The sequence below is a fragment of the Bos indicus x Bos taurus genome, chromosome 17, assembly GCF_003369695.1.
Source record: "Bos indicus x Bos taurus breed Angus x Brahman F1 hybrid chromosome 17, Bos_hybrid_MaternalHap_v2.0, whole genome shotgun sequence".
Lineage (NCBI taxonomy): Eukaryota > Metazoa > Chordata > Mammalia > Artiodactyla > Bovidae > Bos > Bos indicus x Bos taurus.
Genome location: NC_040092.1, coordinates 57,006,784 through 57,029,602, shown reverse-complemented (window position 1 = coordinate 57,029,602; position 22,819 = coordinate 57,006,784). Strand labels below are relative to the sequence as shown.

Genomic DNA, 22,819 nt, shown 5'->3' with positions numbered 1-22,819 from the left:
TTCTTGGTATCATTTAATGAGAGGTCCTGGAGAGTGCTTAGTATCACCAAGCTGGCGATAGAAATATGTGTTTTATTTTGCTGTTTGCTATTGTAATAATAGCCCTTCTGGGACAAATAAGGCAAAACTCATTCAGAAGCATGTTTGCCCATTGCACCAGGATTCTTTCCTTCACATGGATTGAGTAGGGGAGAGTGTGGGTTGTGATGATAAAACCCCAGAATTGGAATAATAATAAGTCCAAAATCTCTGTATCTACCACTTGATACACACTTATAATTTTATAAAATTACTTAATCTCTCAATTTTCATTCTTTTTCACTTTTTAGATAATGTTATCATTTGTCCTGCAAGGCTCCTGTAGTACTTAAGTGAACAATCAAGAAACTCTAGCACTTAATGACTACCGTATTTGTTGTGTGTGTGTGTCTCTGTATGTGTGTGTGTATAAGTGCAACTCCGGGTTTGAAACCTGACTCTCCAAATCCACAGTTTATGTAAGTGTCCTAACATTCAGTTTCCTCAACTGTAAATAAAGGATTAAATAATAAATACACAAAGTTATTGTGAGGTTTAAAATGAGCTGTTGATGAAAAATGACTGGTATATATGTACATGCATGCATGCTCAGTTGCTAGTCATGTCAGATTCTCTATGACCCAGTGGACTGTAGCCCACCAGGCTCCTCTATCCGTGGATTTTCCAGGTAAGAGTACTGGACTGGGTTGCCATGCCCTCTTTCAAGGGAGCTTCCCTGCCCAAATATCGAACCGGAGTCTCTTGTATCTCTGGCATTGGCAGGCAGATTCTTTATCCACTATGCCATCTGGAAAGCCTGCGTATGTACACAGGCCTTTAATATGCAGACACCACTCTTGTGCACGCATACTCAGTTGCTAAGACCTGTCTGACTTTGAGACCCAGTGGACTGTAGTCTACCAGGCTCCTCTGTCCATGGGATTTCCCAGGCAAGAATACTGGACTGGGTTGCAGTTTCTTCTCCAGGGGATCTTTCCAACCCAGGGCTCGAACGCACATCTCCTGAATTGACAGGAGATTCTTTACCATTGAATCACCAGGGAAGCCCCATATACACAGGAGACAGGCAATATAGCAAAACTATTATCACTGTTTTTATCTTGCCTGAATGTTGACAGTGTTTCAGATAGAAAACTGAGTCTATAATATATTTGTAATCTCCTTTAGTTTACTAACTTAGCATACCTCATATATATGTTTACTGTACGGCATTACAAATTCCAAGTGCTCAGAAAAAATGGACTGGGCATGTCTTCTCCCAGAAAACTTGTGTATTTAGAGTTGCGAGTGATTTTGGAATGATAGGCTTCAGATTTGTTAGGGCCTCCTGGGACACAGAAAAGGAAGAACTTGTCAATTTTCTTCTTGTACTATTCCTGGAACCTAGCATAAAACCTGGCATATAATAAGCACTCAGGGATATAATCTTATCCCAAGAACAACTGAAATTGTGAGAGGAGAATGACATGATTACATTCAGAAAAAGGCGGAGAAGTGTGTAGAGGTAAAACAATTTAGGGCATATTGTGGTTGCTTAGGTTTATCATGATGGTGGCTAAGACCTCAGTAGTTGGGGGGAAATGGTGACATGTACAAACATTTGAGTTTTTTTTTTTTTTTTTTTAAATGAGCTGAGCTCAGCAGAGTTTAGTGATGGTTTATATCTGGAAGTAAGGTGTGTAGAATAATTCAAACATTCTGATCTGCATGACTGAAGAGATAAGTATAATTCATTCATGCAGGGCATAGTGGCCAGGCACAAGGTTTAGAAGAAAAAATGGAGCCCTCTGTGGCTCTTAATTGAACCAGTGGCTATTTAAACTTGTTAAAATTTGTTAAAATGAAATGAAATGAAACGTTTGGTTTTTCCATCACCTTAGTCATATTTTAGGTGCTCAGTAGTCACATATGGATAGTAACCACCAACGTTAAATAGCACAACTTTGGAACAGTCCCATCACACCGAGAGCTCTGTTGGACTGCACTCATCGAGGATAACCAGCAGTAGCATCTTTAATGAAGAGCACGAGTAACATAAAATCCTCCTTTCTTCCTGCTCACTGGAATTTAATGTAAAGAATAAGAGGGCTGATATCAAGCTGTATCCTTGTCACCAAAAGGCAGAAGGTTTTCTTGTTTTTTTTTTTTTTTCCCCCAAGTTGAAGGTATACAGATATATGTTCTTGCTGTGATATCTAGTGAGAGTGAGATCGTGCTATTTCTAGTGGAGGGTCTTTCTAACAGTGTTGAAAACATGGACATCTCCCTAAACACTGGGCTTCATCCCAACATGGCTCCTTACTATCTGAATGACTTTGAGTAGATTACTTATCTTCCTTGAGTCTCAGTTTCCTCATTTGTAAAATAAGTGTACTTATAATAATAATAATAGCTACTTCCCTGGACTGTTAGGCATATAGAATGAGTGAACATTTGTAAAGTTCTTATTATTGTACTTGGCATGAATAAGCGTAATAAGCACTACATAAATATTTGTTAAAAAATAGAAATTATATAAGAATTTTGTTCAGTTGTTTGAGATTCCAACATTTCTGGTAGCCAAGGCTGTCTGGTAAGTGCACACTTGAGCAAAATATTTGCACCAGCTTTGCTGACCTGGGTGAAAGTGACATTCAGATGAGTCCCTCACACGGGAGATTCCAATGTTGTCCTCCTACGGAAGGATAACTTTCTTAAGAGAAATCATGCCTGCCTGCTCGTTCGCTCCAGTTGTGTCCGACTCTTTGTGACCCCATGGACCACAGTCAGTCAGGCTCCTCTGTCCATGGGATTTTCCCAGCAAGAGCACTGGAGTGAGTTGCCATTTCCTCCTCCAGGGGATCTTCTCGACCCAGGGATCAATCCTGCATCTCCTGCATTGCAGGCATATTCTTTACCTTTTAGCTGCTGAGGAAGTCATACTCACTAAGGATTAAAAACAGAACAAGATTTGCATTCACAAGACCTCATGGTACAAGTCTTGATTCTGCCACTTCCTCACAATATGGCATCAGACAAGTCCCTACACTGCTCACTTATATTCTTGTTTGTCTAGACCAGTCTTGTTTACTATAACTTCCATGATGCTGGAAATGTTTTATACTGCACTGCCTACTCTGATAACCATGTGACTGTTGAGCCCTTGAAATGTGCCTGCTGCTGCTGCTGCCAAGTTGCTTCAGTCGTGTCCGACTCTGTGCGACCCCATAGATGGCAGCCCACCAGGCTCCGCCATCCCTGGGATTCTCCAGGCAAGAACGCTGGAGTGGGTTGCCATTTCCTTTTCCAACGCATGAAGTGAAAAGTGAAAGTGAAGTCGCTCAGTCGTGTCTGACTCTTCGTGACCCCATGGACTGCAGCCTACCAGGCTCCTCCATCCATGGGATTTTCCAGGCAAGAGTACTGGATCGGGGTGCCATTGAAATGTGCCTAGTGGGACTGAACTTTTTATTTTGTTTAGTCTGGACTTTGAAACAATTATATCTGAGGATTGTTGTAAGAAACAGGAAAGAGACACATTCTATACCAAAGTAACCTTGACGACCTAGAAAACCTCATGGTGTCCCTCAGAGAGCTCTACTGCCAAGAACTATGTAGAACCTCTTGGATTACCATATACCTCTGAAACTGAACTGGGGACATCTACATTCCAGATCCAGGGGTGAGAATTCACAGGGGTAATACCCACAAATGTTTACACTTTCTAAAAGAATGGGCAGGAATTATGGAAAAGTAATGATACTGTGAGTACAAGTTCTTGCTTACTAATCTTTCAGGTATGGTTAGTAATTTTCCTGGCTACCCAAAATGAAAAGACATGTATTAGTATATGTGGATTTAGGATAAACTTCAGATAATATGCCACCACTTTAATATACTTAAAGTTCCACTCAGTGGAACACTGAGCTTTAAGAAATAAAATAATAATAATAAATGACCATGTTTGACAAACTTTGGAGGGTGAGATGTTATTTAGAAATAAATAAACACCAAATCACCTTTATCAGGAACAGAAAATAGACTCTCAGGATGGAATAAAACGTGCTCATCATTCCTCATTCTTTTTCTAATGAAGTTACTTAAAATTAAATTATAGAACTTGGCTGGTTATCAGATACAAACAGATTCTGTGATTACAACTAATTCTTGTACTTACCTTGAGTGTATAATACCACAGCCACTTATTTTAATGGCAAGCAAAAACCAGAGTAAATGATCACTCAGAATGTCCAGTCATTTTTTTCCAAACTTTCCTCAGTTTTATGTTATCGCCTGACCACTTTATGAAATGAATCCACCCACTAGTCATTTATGGAGTCTATTCTTCATTGACTATTTTGTATTTAATTTTTTTCCAACAATGGGTAAACTTTTATGACTTCTTTCAGGTTTGACTTGAGGTCTAATTTTACTTAATGAATGAAATACATTTGGCTATTAAACTTGCCACCCATGTATACCCACATGTAGTTTTAGAGTGTGATAACTACCAAAAGCTCTGTTTAAATTGTGTAGCTATTTTTATTTTACAAAATGGTATTATACAGCTCATTGTGGGAAAATATTTCTATTTGCTTAGATAATAACAATTTCAGATAACATGTTAATGTTTTTCTTACTGGGCTGTATCCTTTGGTAGATAAACTTTTATCAGGCTATTTGGTCTTACTACATTCTTGTAAATGAATTAACTATTATTCTTCAGCATTCTTTCTTACAATAATTACTTTTCAAAATATCAAAGGTTTTTGAGTTTATATAACCAGATTTTTTTAATTTTGGGGAGTTTACACATAAAATAGATGATCACGTGTGGAGCTTGACCCCAAGACTAGAGCAATGTTTTGTGTATGTCCCTTAGACAAGCTGAGTGTCTCTGTGGTTATTTTCCTTTTGAAGAAGTCAGCAGAGTATTTGTAAAAAAAAGTCTTGAAAGAGCCTGAACTCTATTCTAGACATTTATATCTCATCACTACCCCCCAACTTCTTTTACATAAGCAGAGAGAAAGCTTTGTGCTAAAAGCTCTACATAGTGTGTTACTCAAGACTGTCTAGAGAAACAGAACCAGTAGGAGGTGTGTGTATGTGTTTCTGTGTGTACTCACCCTAAAATCTTCAGAGTGAGTCAGCAAGCTGGAGACCCAAGAGAGACTGTGATGTAGTTTTAGTCCAAAGGCCAGCAGGCTTGAGACCCAGGAGAAGCCAATGTCCTAGTTCAAAATCAGTCTGGCAAGAGGAGTTCTCTTCTGCTCAGCCCTTTTGTTCTATGTGAGCCTTCAACTTATTGGATGAGACCCACCCAATATAGGGAAGACAATTTGCTTTATTCAGTCTATATTTTTAAATGTTAATATCACTTAAAACACCCTCATAGACACATCTGCAAATACATTTGACCAAATATCTGATGCCTTGTGGTTCAGCCAAATTGACATACAATTGTCAATTGACTTACATTGCAGTAAGAAATGCAATATGAAGATGTATTTCAAATCTTTCTCTATCCCTGAGGAAGAAGTAAAGAAGCCAGGGTTATAAACCTAGACCATATAAGGTTAGAGGACTCAACGGTGGCACATTTATATATTACATGTATCCATTGTATTTAGAGTAGATCTCAGCATTCTGCTTTAGGGTTAGTTTATATTTTGTTGTTGTTCAGTCGCCCAGTTGTGTCCAACTCTTTGCAACCCCATGGACTGCAGCACTCCAGGCCTCCCTGTCCCTAACCATCTCCCAGAGTCTGCCCAAGTTCATGTTCATTGCATCCGTGATGCTGTCCAGCCATTTCATCCTCTGACGCCCTCTAGTCCTTCTGTCCTCAATCTTTCCCAGCATCAGGAACTCTTCCAGTGAGTCAGCTGTTCACGTGAGATGACCAAAATACTGCAGCTTCAGCTTCAGCATCAATCCTTCCAATGAGTATTCAGGGTTGATTTCCCTTAAGATTGATTTAATCTCCTTGCTGTCCAAGGCACTTTCAGGTGTTTTCTCCAGCACCACAATTTGAAGGCATCAATTCTTTAGTGTTCTACCTTCTTTAGGGTCCAGCTCTCCCAACTGTATGTGACCACTAGGAAGACCATAGCCTTGACTGTAGGGTCCTTGACTATACGGACTCAGTTTATAGTGTGACTTTCTCTCAAATATCAGAAAAATCTAAGAACTACAGTCTGCAAGCAGTCCTTTCATTCATTCAGTCAACAGGACTACATTACACACTTTCCATGGACTAAGGACTGTGGTCAAACAAAATGATAATGAAGACAAGTTTTAGCAACTCAAAGACTCAGCTCAAGTTTCCCTGTGTTGGAATTCCCCCTCTTAAATACATTATCAGCAGGCTTTAAAACTATCTTTAAAATAGAAGCTTTAAGTAGATGATAAACTTTCTCCTCTTTTAACTGTTGTTCTATTTTGATAGCCTTAAACCTAGTTTTATTTTTTGCCAGCAGAAATTTTTTTATAGCTCTGTATAATTAGAGAGATTCAGTTAGAGCAGGTGGGTGGCTGGAGCAAGGCAAGGGGTCTGATGTTAGTTTGCTTACTTGGCTTCTCTATTGCCCAACACCCTCCCTGCTCTTTTAGCCATGACACCCAGGGGTGTAAGTAAGGAAGTTTACAACTTTTTTCTGTTTAATTATCTTTTCAATGTTTCATGCATCATATGTGAACATTGTAAGGCAGGTTTGGTTATTTCCCTTTTAGTTTATATGACTCATTTTGTGTTCAGTTATTCCTCTTTATTCTTCCAGGAGTCCTTTGGGTTTTTTTGGGGGGAGGGGGAGGGAGTGGCGAGAGGTCTCATTTTCTCTTTATGTTGTTTAATAGCCTGCATTTCAAGCTTGTTATATACTTCATTGTATGTTTCACATTTTGGAAAATTCAGCAGGTCATAAGAACTTCCAGGAACTACTTGAAATTTTCCTGCAGAGGGAAAGCATGTATTTTTGAAATATTTAAACAAGGCAAGATGAAATAAACCATATAGACAAAAAGTGCCCATCAGGTTATTTCCAGAGTGCTGTATGAATATTTCATCAACTATCAAGAATGTCAGACTTTACAGTTGAAATGTCAAGAACCATAGAGCATTAGATATTTCTCAAGTAGGCTTTAGCAATCACCTGTCTCCTTTGGAGACTTATTTTATATAATTTGCCTTTTATTTTTGTAGGTAACAAAGTGAAAGTGGATGGATGGCAGTAAGTGCCAAAAGAACTTTAACATGTAACCGGCCTAAGCTTATTAATATTTGAATATTCAGTCTTTTCAACTTCCCATGCCTCGCTATTAGTGTCTTGGAGAATCAGAAGGAGTTAGAGACAAGCTGGAAGATTTGTTTTAAAAATAGAACTTTAGTAACAGTAGAGTAGGGAATTCATAAGAAGCTGTATGTTTTCTAGCAGGACAGGAGATTCTCCAGAAAGAAATTTTTGTTTTTTATTGTTGTAGGGTAACAATTGAAAGAGACAGCTTTTTGAAAGCAGAAGCTGTTGTTACTGTGAGTAAAATGATAGTTTATAGATGGGTGAGGAGTGTTTTAAAAAATATTTTTCTATGAATTGAAAATACGTTGACAGAGCTCATCACCTTTATCATTGATACCAAAGACTTAGTAAAGATGGGTAACTATGTAATTATAATGTGGATGCCAGATTTCTATTAGGTAAGAGTGGCAACATGCAGGCTGGGCCACAGGGGCCTTATCTATGGGTTTCAGAATACTGGGCACCACTATACACTTGAACACATTTTCGAGATTATTACTGCATACCTAGTTTCCATGCCATTCTAACTGAATGATTCAGAAGCAAAAATTCCCAATTATAACTTATCCTGAGTTCAGGTTTAATATGAAGAGTACATGAAAGATTATAAATGTACTTCTAAAGGTCAATAGGTCCAGGTTGTAAACGCAACTCACTCAACATATATTCTTTGAGTACCTTCAACCAACAAGCCACTGTTTATTCTTTGTTATTTTGTTAATTTGTTATGTATTTCTTTGCCTTTATAGTGCAGAATTTTGTGGGATGAGGAAAGTGTACATGGGGATTATAGTCTAAAAGCCTGATAGTATTCTAGTGACTTCGAGACTAACAAGCAATTCTATTTAGATGCCTCCTTCTGTGAAGCAGCAGGTTTCAAATTGTTTCCTAAATTTCCTTCCAACTGTGACATTGTGTGTTTGTAGTTGTTGTTTTCTTATAGTCTATATCAAAAGGATATCTTAATTCTGGTATCCTATAATTTGGATTATCTAATGGGATTATTTTACAAATGAAGGAGGTACTCATAATTGCTTCATCTCTAACATAAGTTGGTTCAATGACAAATAATGAGGAAAATCAGGAATACAGCACATACCATATACATACACAAAAAGACCTTTTTCATCTATGCTCATAAGTGACTGCTGTGCTTTGGAGCTGTATTTCTGATACACATGTCATTAATATACATAAAAGTCATATACACAAAAATGTATATAATCACTATATATCATATATATATGTATATTTGATGTATGATATAATGGTTATTGGAGAAGGCAATGGCACCCCACTCCAGTACTCTTGCCTGGAAAATCCCATGGACGGAGGAGTCTGGTAGGCTGTAGTCCATGGGGTCGCTAAGAGTCAGGCAGGACTGAGCAACTTCACTTTCACTTTTCACTTTCATGCATTGGAGAAGGAAATGGCAACCCACTCCAGTGTTCTTGCCTGGAGAATCCCAGGGACGGAGAGCCTGGTGGGCTGCCGTCTATGGGGTCACACAGAGTCGGACACGACTGACGTGACTTAGCAGCAGCATAGTGGTTACATATAAATATACATACTTATATAACCACTATGCTGCTGCTAAGTGGTTATATATATATATAATATATAAATAAATATATATAAAGTATATATATAAATTATTCAGTTCAGTTCAGTTCAGTCGTGTCTGACTCTCTGCGACCCCATGAATCGCAGCACGCCAGGCCTCCCTGTCCATCACCAACTCCCGGAGTTCACCCAAACTCATGTCCATCGAGTCAGTGATGCCATCCAGCCATCTCATCCTCTGTCGTCCCCTTCTCCTCCCGCCCCCAATCCCTCCCAGCATCAGAGTCTTTTCCAATGAGTCAACTCTTCGCATGAGGTGGCCAAAGTACTGGAGTTTCAGCTTTAGCATCATTCCTTCCAAAGAAATCCCAGGGCTGATCTCCTTCAGAATGGACTGGTTGGATCTCCTTGCAGTCCAAGGGACTCTCAAGAGTCTTCTCCAACACCACAGTTCAAAAGCATCAATTCTTCGGCACTCAGCCTTCTTCACAGTCCAACTCTCACATCCATACATGACCACAGGAAAAACCATAGCCTTGACTAGACGAACCTTTGTTGGCAAAGTAATGTCTCTGCTTTTGAATATGCTATCTAGGTTGGTCATAACTTTCCTTCCAAGGAGTAAGCGTCTTTTAATTTCATGGCTGCAGTCACCATCTGCAGTGATTTTAGAGCCCAGAAAAATAAAGTCTGACACTGTTTCCACTGTTTCCCCATCTATTTCCCATGAAGTATTACATACATACATATATATATATATATATATATATATATATATATATATATATATATATATAAATCACTAATGGAGAAGCAGAATGTGCTGAATAGAGCCCAAGTAACAAGAACATTTCAAAAGATCCTGTGTTGCAAGCCCTTGGGTGCATGACCACGGAGGTTCAGCCTTGGGCCTGAAAGTATCTGTGGTGAGAAATAGTTTCAGCCTGTGGAAGCTTCAGCAAATCCGGATAAGCCTGTTTCAGCGCAGACCTTTAGGGTTTGAAATGTGCTGGTGCCTCCTGCATCGTCCCAATCTAATACTAGACCCTAGTTAAGAGACACAACTTCTGACGATGGGACACAGCTCTGGCCTGGAGCTGCCCATTATGCAGTGGGTACTGATGTGATCCCACTGTATGATACAGGAGTAAGGTATTGTGAGATGGGAGTGATACGTTTGGAATTTAGCTTAAGCAGATCTGGTAGGTATGAACATACTTCGTAAAGAGCTGTCCCAGAGTCTCATGTCACTGACCTCATGTCAATACCTCTATTTCATGATGCCTCTCTCCCCTTCAGACTTATAGCCCCCTGGAGATCTCATATGATTGACTCATGGAGGAGGAAAGAATTCAAACTCTTAAAGATGGGTCAGCCTCATATTTTAGGTAGATAATGAAGGTTAGTAATGACAAAATCCATCCTGTGGGTAGATCTGAAGAACAGTGTAATTGTTATTCATTTAGAGAGAGAGATGGCTTCAGGCATGGATATATATTGAGTATTAGCAAAGTGAATGATCTGGAAGAAATCAGACTAGAAGATTGGATTCAAGGAGTCTGGACACGGGTATGTGGATTGGGCTTATAGGAGTTAGCACAAATACCTTTATGTCTGAGAGCCATGCTCATCAGAAAACAAATACTTCATAGAAGGCCCTTTACAACCAGATGGACATTATCACCTGCCCATGGATATTGGCCAGACTCTCAGACACCACAGAGTTTGTGAAATAGACTCATGAATAGAATGGCCTTGGTGATAGACACAGGGGTTATACTTGAACCTAAAGGCATGGCCTCCCTCTCCAAGACTGATGTAGCTACTGTTACTGCTAAATTAACATTGCATTAACATTGGCAATGGACTCAAATATTATATCATTCTGTTGGGGAGACTGAGCAACTATTTGGTGTCAGGTCAATTAAGTTGGATCCCTCTGACCTTGGAGAAGGCAACACTTAATACTGGGATATGAAACGGAGTTTGAATGTGTGTTTGCTTTTTCTGCTCACAATGCCACTGCTAGCTCCCACATCTGATGGCTCACAGAATGCCTGATCCAATGATATGCTGTCCCACATGACATTGCTCCAACCAAAGGATACTTGTTACATCAAATGAGCTGCAAACGAGTTTGTAATCACTGCACTCCATTCCGCTACCACCCCCAACCCCTAATCAAAAGCCATTGACCTGATAGAACAGTGGAATCATATTCACCTTGAAAGACTCAGCTAAGGTACCAGCTTGGGCAAAAAACCTCCAGGATGAAGTTTATATACTAAATCAACAGCTCATATCAGATGTTGGGCCTGTCATAGCCAGAATAACCACCCTTAGAAGAAAGGGTGGGCCCTTATATCCAATCACAGTGTCCTACTTGGAGATCTGTGCTTCCTTTCCCTATAACCTTAGACTTTGCCAGTTAGAATACTGATTCTTAGAGTAGGGGCAGAGACAGTTCTGTCAGAGGACCCAGTAAGAGTCCCAGGTAACTGGGAGTTGTGATTGATTTTACATGTGATGTGACTACCATACATTTCTAACTAAATGGACCAGGAGAGATCGTAAAAGGTACTGTGCTCATCACCATGAGGACACAGGGCTACTGTTCACAATCTGAGCAAAGAAAAATATAACTAGAACTCAGAGGTGTTCCGTGTCCAAATGAATGGGAAACTGCCACAACTAAAATTCCATGAAAGAAAGAAAACTAAGAGCCTAATCTCTTGGGATTAAGGTCTAGATAACCTCACAAGGAAGCAACCCAGACCAGCTGAAGTGCCAGTAGAGTCTGAGGCAAATCTGGAATGAGTGGTAGAAAAGATTGGTGATCAACATCAGTTAAGGCCCCCAAATCAGCGAAAGTATCAACTATTGTGCTTGGGGCACTACTTCTCTTTAAATCTTTGGGGAATTGCAACTGGCCATCACTTTGTTATAGTTGTTGTTTTTTAATTTAAATTTATTTATTTTAATTGGAGGCTAATTACTGGCCATCACTTTGAAGGGTTGTACTTGAACTTCCTTCTTGGGGAAGATGAAGGATGTTCTATATGGTATCTGGATTTCATAAAATGATGCAGATGTACCTGAATTATGCAAGAGGTTTGCCTGTCCTGGGCCCAGTTTATGTGCTTTTCTATGCCTGCTCACCCCCAACATGTCTTCAGCTTTTGACCACTTGCTCGATCAAGAGCCACAGCTAATGCCACCACTGTCTCCTTATCTCCTAATTCCATCAGCTTATCGGTCTCCCTTAAGGTGAAGACCAGCCATTGTCATGACCCCAGTGATGTCTGCCATGGAAACATCCAGAGTAAATCTGTATGGCTTTCCATACCAGACCCAGGAAAGTTCTGTCTCCACTGAGATATTACTCCCCAGTGGCTGCCCAGAGGCAGTGGCTGCCCAGTGGCTGCCCACAGATTATACTACTGGAGATATGAAAGAGTTAATGCCCCATGGAGGTCTTTACCAGTGAACTAAAGAAGATGGTAAGGAACTGGTATAAATGACTTTTCCTCCACCTAGAAAATCTTTCCAAAGAGGAGAAATTCCATTATGACTTCTCTGGAGTTGTTCCATGTGGTCAAATAGCCAGCTTTGTTTTCTTGTGAAGTTCTTCCCAGCTCATTAAACAGACCACCTTATGTCTGCTTTTGCTTTTTCCTTTCATCCCTTCTCTTCTTTCCTCCCTCTGGCTGACCTGGAATTGTTTCATCTCAGGCCATGACTTCCAGAGAACCTAGGAGGAGATACAAAGCAAGGCTCTTAAACTCAAAAGTTTTTGCTTATCAATTCAGAATTAAACTGTGGTACAAACAACCCTAGCCTTCCTGATTGAAAAGCTGGCTGATTTTGGTGCACCCAATTATCTTCACTATTTTAATGTATTAATGTTTTTTTTTTTTTGGTAGTACTAGTGATAAAGAGCACACCTGCCAATTCAGGAGATGTAAGAGACACGGGTTCAGTCCCTGGGTCAGAAAGATCCCCTGAAGGAGGGCATGGAAACCCACTCAAGTATTCTTGCCTGGAGAATCCCATGGACAGAGGAGCCTGGTGGGCTACATACAGTCCATAGGGTCGCAAAGAGTCGGACACAACTAAAGTGACTTAGCAAGCGTGCGATGTAATTTTTTTCTTTTTTAAAAATCTTACAGTGACTTTCTTTCTCTGCCCCATTTTGTTTTATGCATTTTTCATTGCTCTGGTTCATTACACATTTATTCTATAGTTCTCCTACATTCGAACTTTTATTTTTTAATGCAGAGAAACCTTACGTTGGTTGGTTGTCCCTTTCAGGATGTATATCTATGGAATGTTTTCTTAGGAGAAACATGTAGTGAATGCCAGGTTTCATCTACGTATTCCTGTATATAAGTTTTGACATACTGGAGGAATATAATACATTTTAAACATCAGTTTATAGATTTCCTCCCTGCTTCCCTAAGTCACTCCCTACGGAACACTAAGATTTTCAGGCCACACTTTGTTAGATTTGTCTTAGGCAGGGAGGTATATTCCACCCCAGTATTCCACACCACAGTCAGGGACTTTACAATCACCCCTTCCCTTTCTCACCACTTCCCCTTATAATTGTTATTTCTGATAGAGATTCAGGGACAACATACATTGTAAACCCTTGGTGCATTTATTAGTATTAAACAGGAACACTAAGTTAATATTTCTATTATAACCATATATTGAAAATAAAGCTCAAAATCTTACCTAGTAAGCTGATGTACCGCATTTGCTATGTACCTCATATTTGACCTAATCAGCCGAGTTCTTCTAGACTTGGATTCTTCAGCTTCTTAAATTATGTGTTTGTTTCGGTTGTTGCTACTTTGTCCTGAATTTGAGCACCTGTCATCTGAGTCCACACAGAGAACTTGACTCTAATTCTTCTACCTTCCCTCCTAATCCCCCTTCTGTCATGAACTTCCTTTACTCTAATTTTCCATTGATTAATTACTTCTGTGAATGTTGTGTGATGAAAGCTAATCTATGGAAAAGTTGAGACTGAGATTAATGTTCACAGAAATTATAAAGACCTCAGGTGGAAGATGCAGCAATATTATATTGCATTCCTGCTGAAACAAAGCAAAAGCAGCCACAAGCATTTGAAAGCAAGTCACATTTTTGCACACCATCCATTATTCTTGCATTTAACAGGATGTTAAAGATTCTACATCTTCTGAATTTATTAGCTTGGTATTTAGCATGTTTCACAGCCAAAATAGCAAAGATGGTTCATTATTGCTGGTTAAATTAGCCTCATGAAAATGTTGTTGGTAAAAGGTTACAGAAATGAATGAGAAATCTAACCAAGCAGCATATTAAATCATTTATCATTATAATTTTAAAAGGCATTCTGATGATTTAAATTAACTTGGCTAAAGGGTAGAGAATTAGATAAAAGTTAATAATTAAAACCTAGATGACTTGATTAGGTCTTTTGATAAAGCTGGGGCAAAATATAGGCATATAGTATTTACTTAAATTGTCCTTGGCAGAAATTAAGACCAATAAAATCATACTTGATCATACTATTTATGGGCTTTAAAAGAATTACAGCTATATTATACATAGACTATCTGAATAGCTTCAGACATGGTTAGATAGCTAGTTCCAGATTATTTTATTTTGAATAGTCAAAGCCTAGAATTTAGTTGTTTTTCTATTGAGGTTTAGTATGATTAAAAAAAAAAAAAAAAGCTGAATGGCCTCTCTATATGTTAAGGGTAGTAAGTCTTTGTCATCTTTGTGAAATTTTTTTCAATAAATTGAAAATGTTTTGTTTCTTGATATATAGAACAGTGGGCTTCCCTGGTGACTCAGTGGTAAAGAACCCACCTGCAACGCAGGAGACACGGGTTCAATCCCCAGGTCAGGAAGATCCCCTGGAGGAGGACCTGACAACCCACTCCAGTATCAGTTCAGTTCAGTTCAGTCACTCAGTCGTGTCCAACTCTGCGACCTCATGAATTGCAGCACGCCAGGCCTCCCTGTCCATCACCAACTCCTGGAGTTCACCCAAACTCATGTCCATCGAGTCGGTGGTGCCATCCAGCCATCTCATCCTCTGTTGTCCCCTTCTCCTCCTGCCCCTAATCCCTCCCAGCATCAGGGTCTTTTCCAATGAGCCAACTCTTCACATGAGGTGGCCAAAGTATTGGAGTTTCAGCTTCAGCATCAGTTCTTCCAATGAACATCCAGGACTGATCTCCTTTGGGATGAACTGGTTGGATCTCCTTGCAATCCAAGGGACTCTCAAGAGTCTTCTCCAACACCACAGTTCAAAGCATCAATTCTTCTTGCCTGGAAAATCCAATGGACAGAGGAGCCTGGTGGGCTATGGTCCATAGGGTCACAAAGAGTCAGAAATGACTGAAGTGACTGAGCATACAGAACTTTTAATTTTTATGTGGGCTAAACGATTCATATCTTCCTTTGTGTTAAAATGATTTTTTTCCTAATAAGCACAAAGTTTTCCTGAAAGGGATGGTCAGTCAATTAGTTTGGCAACCCTGATAAAGCATTTTGTATGTATGGATTTAAGATAAAAATCACTATTTTCTCTTCTTTTCCATACTGAACAGAAACCAGGAGCTAAAAGAACTTGGTGAGCTTTCTCCACACTGGGACAATCTACGAAAAAACGTCCTTACTCACTGTGATCAAATGGTGAATATGTACCAAGACATTCTGACAGAACTCAGCAAGGAAACAGGTGTGAAATCAACGACTTCACATATTCAAAGTGAAATGAATTTCATGTATGTTATGTGAAAGCAATCATAAGTATTATTATGAATGTAGAAAAGCCAAATTTTTTTATTTTCAAGTCTACCATCTTGGCATGAAAAGCAAAGAAGAAAAAATTACACTATTTTCCCTCATGGCGTCATTCTAGGGGTAACAGAATTTTTAAAATTAAATTTCTGAGGGAAAAAAATCAGCTCATGCAGAAAATATTTTTCATCTGAACTTTTACATCAGATGAACTTTTCAACACCTGTTTGTGCACACACACACACATGCATGTACTTATTTACTAATGATGTTCGATTTTTTCCACCTAGGGTCCTCTTTCAAATCAAGCAGCAGCAAAGGAGAAAAAACATTAGAATTTGTTCCAATAAATCTACATTTGCAAAGAATGCACGTACACAGCCCTCACCTGAAAGGTAGGGATATAGTATTATTTTTCAAATGGACAAATCATGTTGCTGTGTACTTCTTTAAATGGCTTGACTATTGGAAGAATTTAAAATTCTGGCAGTTATACAAGGATGAAGATGAAGCAGTTGAAGCTGATAATGACCTTAAACACTGAAAGAAACCATTAGATTTTCATTGCTGTGTTTGTAAATACGGTGTCTGAACTGAGTTGCCAGTAACTATACAAAATAAGTAATAGCTTCCTTAGGTATTTTCAGCGATTCCTAATAGCTACCCATTGTGCTACTATTTGAATTAGAAAAAAAGGCAAAACAAGACTGGTTCATTTTGTATCTACCCTGAGAAACCAAAGTCCAAAGGTGGACTGACGGACTGCCTCTCTGACCTAGCGGTGACTATCAACAGGGTCACCCCCTTCTCTGGGGAAGTGGGTTTATCAGAAAGTGGTAGACTATTTTGATGTACTCAGTTTTGAGATACATTTTTCAAGAAAATACGTATAAATTTTCATAACATACTTAAATAGCTCTAGAGTGAATGATAAGATGTTGCTGCTTATAATACTGTTTATAATATTATTAAATACACTGTTATATTACATACACTGTTTGTAATAGCCAGGACATGGAAGCAACCTAGATGTCCATCAGCAGATGAATGGATAAGAAAGCTGTGGTACATATACACAATGGAGTATTACTCAGCCATTAAAAAGAATACATTTGAATCAGTTCTGATGAGGTGGATGAAACTGGAGCCTATTATACAGAGTGAAGTAAGCCAGAAGGAAAAACACCAATACAGTATACTAACGCATATATATGGAATTTAGAAAGATGGTAACAATAACCCTGTGTACGAGACAGCAAAAGAGACACTGATGTATAGAACAGTCTTTTGGACTCTGTGGGAGAGGGAGAGGGTGGGATGATTTCGGAGAATGGCATTGAAATATGTATAATATCATATATGAAATGAGTCGCCAGTCTAGGTTTGATGCACGATACTGGATGCTTGGGACTGGTGCACTGGGATGATCCAGAAGGATGGTATGGGGAGGGAGGAGGGAGGAAGGTTTAGGATGGGGAACACATGTATACCTGTGGCAGATTCATTTTGATATATGGCAAAACCAACACAATATTGTAAAGTTAAATAAAATTAAATTAAATTAAAAAAAGATGTTGCTGCTACATAATTCCTTGCCATTTCTCAGTATAACATATATTTTAAGTTTTCTTCTCATTTCCCTTTTTCTTTAACTTACTGCTATATCATTTTTTTGTGAATATTTGGGGGAGCCATCTGCCACTATTTATCAGCAAAAAGACCATATTATGATGTTTGTCAAGCAGCTTGTTAATGATGCCATCCCCATCCATTACCTCTCAAAGCTCTCTCTGTGTGAATAATAAATTCTATGGTCATCCTACTCACCTTCCCAGATAGCCAAACGTTCCTTTAGATTGTCAGTCTTTCATGCTAAGTCTGTCAGCATATCCATACAAACATGCACATGGTCATTCACAGATGCAGCTAAAGAAGCATTCTAACACACAGTTTTGCAGCCATTGTCACAATAGAGGTTCATTCAGTTCAGTCGCTCAGTCATGTCTGACTTTTTGTGACCCCATGGACTGCGGCACACCAGGCTTCCCTGTCCATTACCAGCTCCCGGAGCTTCCTCAAACTCATGTCCATCGAGTCGGTGGTGCCATCCAACCATCTCATCCTCTGTCATCCCCTTCTCCTCCTGCCTTCAATCTTTCCCAGAATCAGGGTCTTTTCAAATGAGTCAGTTCTTCGCATCAGGTGGCCAAAGTATTGGAGTTTCACCTTCAGTCTCAGTCCTTCCAATAAAGATTCAGGACTGATTTCCTTTGAGATGGACTGGTTGGATCTCCTTGCAGTCCAAGAGGCTCCAACAAGAGTCTTCTCCAACACCACAGTTAAAAATAGAGAGGTTAGGCTTTTTTAAAAGTTAAAATAAAATCTGTCGGCTTTAAAATTACCTGAAGTTTTGTAATCAAAAAAATTTGTATAAGTTTGTGCATACTGATTGTCTGTGCACAACCAGCTAACATACAAGTTCAAATGTAATTAAAATCATTGTGACATATGATTGTATTATTGATGTGAGTAGAAGTTGTTCAGTCATGTCCAACTCTTTGCAACTCCCTGGACTATACAGTCCATGGGATTCTCCAGGCCAGGATACTGGAATGGGTAGCTGTTCCCTTCTCCAGGGGATCTTCCCAACCCAGGGATCGAACCCAGGTCTCCCTCATTGCAGGCAGATTCTTTACCAGCTGAGTCACCAGGGAAGCCCATTGTTGTATTATAAATATATTATAATTATATTGATTATTTATATTCAATTATAATTTCATTATCATATACCTTATCAAGTAACTGACATTATAACATGCATCCTGTTCACCAAAAGTTATGTCAAATGAAAGCACTGAATTAAAAGCAAGATGGATTGGCCCTAAGGCATTTGGATACTCTTCCTTGATTACTTGTGTCTATTAATAATTTGAACATAACGACTAATGGTTTTTAAAAATCATCAAAAACAAAGTCATAAAGAAGCTAGGACATTCAAAATCTATCTGGCAACCAACATAATTTTTTTTTTCTAATAGCCAATATGAAGAGACTTTTATGATATAGTAGCAAGTTTATATATTTTGGAGTAAAACAGAATTTCAGCTTTACCACTCTATGTTTGACCTTAAGCCTGTTATTTAATCTTTCTAAGCAGTGTTGTTCCTGTCCTGATTAAGTGAGCTAGAACATGTAAAACATATAGAATCAACAATAATAGTTTTTGTGATACATACGATAGTTGCCATCACTGGAACAAAGCAGATTGTAGTTTTTTCATGACAGTTAAAATTGGAGGAAAGTGATCAGTTTAGAGCCTATTAAGCCACCTCATCGGAGAAGGCAATGGCACCCCACTCCAGTACTCTTGCCGGGAAAATCCCATGGATGGAGGAGCCTGGTGGGCTACAGTCCTTGGGGTTGCAGGGACTTAGCAGCAGCAGCAGCAGCAGCAGCAAGCCACCTCATGGGAAGAGTTGACTCATTGGAAAAGACCCTGATGCTGGGAGGGATTGGGGGCAGGAGGAGAAGGGGACAACAGAGGATGAGATGGCTGGATGGCATCACCAACTCGATGCACATGAGTTTGGGTAAACTCCGGGAGTTGATAATGGACAGGGAGGCCTGGCATACTTCGATTTATGGGGTCACAAAGAGTCGGACACTACTGAGCGACTGAACTGAAGACACACTGAAATCTTCAACTAAAAAAGTAGCCAGATTTAGATAAATGATGATTTAGAGAGGCATTTTGGAAAAATCATCACTTGCAAATTCCATGACAGATGGAATAAAAAGAAGAGAGAAAATGATAACTTGAGTTACAGCTATGGATGGACAGCAGTATCATTAAACCAGATAGTCTGCTGGAGACAAATTGATATGAATTTATACTTAAATATCCGTTCAAATATTTGGTGATGATCCTTAAAATACTAAGGAGGAAAACAAAGAGAAATTATTAGCTAAGCAGCCTTTTACATTCCACTTACTTCTTAAAAACAAAAGAACCATTTACATTATGCTGTTTTTTCCCAGGTTAATATCTGAAGATAGACTAGAGTGAACTGGTATGATACAAGGCATTTAATTATTTAATCATTGTTTCTGCAGTGTAAAAGGAACTGGCAACTAACAAAAAGACATTTGAAAAAGCAAACTAAATTTCTTCTGATTAGTTTAATGAGATATGTATCAGCTGTCCTAACAAGTACCACCAAGCGGGAGTCATAAACAACAGAAATGTAACGACTCACAGTCTGGAGGCTGGGAGTCGAAAATCAAGGTGTTAGCAGAGCCGTGATTCCTCTGAAACTTAATCTTGGCTTAATCTTTAGCTTTCTTTAGTTTTCTTTTTGATATATCACCTGATCCTCAGTCTTTGCCTGTCGTTCCCCTTTATGTCCTTTATATCATCTTCTGTGTCTGCTTCAATGTCCAAATGTCCCCTTTAAAGGACATACTGGATTAGGTCCTGTTGGATTAGGACCTGCTCTAGTGACCTTATTTCAACTTGATTGCATCTGTGAAAACCTTGTTTCCAATTAAGGTCATATTCTAAAATACCTTTTTGAGAGGAGGGTGGGCACAATTCAACCCATAATAAGATATATAAAAGAATTTCTTATTTATGATGACAAATACCAAACAAAGAGTAAAGCTAGATTTTGAAGTTATAGAACTAGGGTGTGCGTGCTCAGTCACTAACTCATGTCCAACTCTTTGGGACCCTATGGAGTGTAGCTAACCAGGCTCCTCTGCCCATGGAATTTTCCAGGCAGGAATACTGGAGTGGATTACCATTTCCTCCTTCAGGGGATCTTCTTGATGCAGGGATTGGACTCACGTCTCCTGTGTCTCTTGCATCGGCAGGCGAGAGAACTAGGGTACAATTAATCAATTAGAGAGTTTTTCACATGTTTTCAGAAAGACTGATTTCTCCCTTTGAACACCTGAGGAAAAAAATGTGCAAAAGGACTAGAGATGTAACACCCAAAAATTAATTTGAAAGTACTGAATTCTGTTACATATAAATTTTCCCCCAAGGCTACTCACATATCATATATATGTGTGTGTGTGTGTGTGTGTGTGTGTGTGTGTGTGTGTGTGTGTGTGTGTGTGTGTATATATATATGTGTGTGTGTGTGTGTGTGTGACATGCATGCCCTACATATAACATTAAATATAAAATTTGTATGTGTTAAAATGTTTATGTTTTTGTAATTTTAAACATTATTTTGAATTGAAATTCAGTTATAGTGGGTGCTTTATAGACTAGGTCACCAACTTATATTATCATAGAAATTAAAAACTTGACTGACTTCTGGGGGCTCTACCCCTTACTTTTCCTAGTTTAACCAAATCATAACCTTTCTGAGCTTTGATTGTCTTTATTTGCAAAGTATAATGTTTAAAAGTTATAAATGGTAGTCAATCAAATTTTCTATTTATGTAGCATGTTTTTAATAGCAGATTAAATGAATCATAGTTAAATACATTTAAGATCTATAGTTACTGATTTGAATGTTTAGCTGAATTACAGAGAACATTTTGCAAGGTAATGATGCAAGTAAGATTAGCCAAGCCTTGGTATTTCACTGGGGAATTATTTGGATATAGTCTATATCTATTTTCATTCTTACCATTAGTAAATTGCATCTCTCCAGATTTGATTAATCTATCTGCTATTTTTGGAGAGGTAGTTTTGCAAACAGTAGCAGGCAGATTCACCAAAGACAAGGCTAATGTCTAGCTCCTGATACAAGTAACTGAGCAGAACTAATGTTGCCATGTCTCATACTGACAAATGAAATAACCTTCATTTAACTTCAGGTGGCCCCAAACCCATTAAGTTAATTTTTCATCCTTATCCATTGCTTAGATACAGCAAATAGAATAGCCACCACTCTAGGGATCTTAGCAGCTTTGACTACAATAACACAAATCCCTGAAATGAAGAAGACTGTTTCCCTCTCCAGTATATTTTCCTTTCATAGAAAAATAGTTGTGAATGTTATACATTATGGATTCTTGTGATATTCTATGTTTAAGTTATTTTATATGTTATACATATGTAATAGTATATAGTACGTAGGAAAGAAACGGAGAAAGGAAGAAAAGAAAGAAAGGAGGGAAGAAATGAAGGAAAAAGAGAAAGAAAGGAAAAAAGAAAGAAACCACTATATTATACTGTAAAGCTGCAGTTGGAATCAGGTGCAATATCGGCCTGGATTTACTGTTTAATATGAATGAGTCAGTTGACTTTTCTGCCCCTTACTCTTCTAATCTCTATGCAGGAGGAGCTATTAAGAGCTCCCTGATTTCTGTATCTCAAGAGCCTGGGTATATCACCTTATCAATGAAGCACAATTATCTTGTAGATGTATTTAATGGTAATGCCAACATGCTCGGACTATTTTGGAACAGATTTCCCTTAAAATTCCCTATTGTCCTGTGATTCATATCCAATTCATTTTGTGGGCCATTTTAAAGTCAAGGTTTATGTTTAAATTGTTCCTTGAAATGAGATCAGCAGGTCTGTTTTTTATATCAGCACTATTTTTATAGTTGTAGGAATTTGAAAGAGATCTTCTGGGAAAAAATAGACTTATTAGCTCATTTTATTAATAAGTGGCTTTTAAAAGGCTATAAGGCAGCCCTATTATTAGATTTCAAACAACCTAGTATCTTTAGCTTCAGGAGACTCAACAACTTGAACTCCACTATCCTCATATGGTGCATGAGATGCATTTTCCTAAAGCCAAGGAATTTTTGAAATATAAAATATCAAAGAAAATATGCATATTATTTTTTTAAAAAGAGAATAAGATGTTATAACATTTATATAAAATAACTTTCCTATAAAAGTTTAACTTTTTTCCTATATAATAGAAACTTTTTTCCTATAAAATGCTTAACTTTCCTATAAAATAAAATGCCCATCTATATTTTTATAATTGTCTCAGTACGAAAAATCTGAAAGTGAAGGGTTATTCATATCACAAAAGATAATATAAGGAGGATAAAATGAGGAACATCTTAAATGAGGCAAATATCACTGATCAGATTATTTTAGAATTTTTATGTTTTGATTGATTCTTTTTTTGTATATGTGATTTCTCCTAGAGAAAAACAATCTGCTG

At 38.4% G+C, this 22,819-nt stretch overlaps 1 protein-coding gene across 2 annotated transcripts in view; it reads left to right on the top strand.

Annotated features, from left to right (window-relative positions):
• The window catches only part of INPP4B (inositol polyphosphate-4-phosphatase type II B), an 850,869-nt gene that overhangs the window by 640,883 nt on the left and 187,167 nt on the right, over positions 1 to 22,819 (top strand). For both annotated transcript variants that reach the window (XM_027567415.1, XM_027567414.1), the window contains exons 13-14: positions 15,485 to 15,615; positions 15,968 to 16,072. In XM_027567415.1, the coding sequence (XP_027423216.1) occupies positions 15,485 to 15,615; positions 15,968 to 16,072 (236 nt within the window). The remainder of the gene's footprint in view (positions 1 to 15,484; positions 15,616 to 15,967; positions 16,073 to 22,819) is intronic.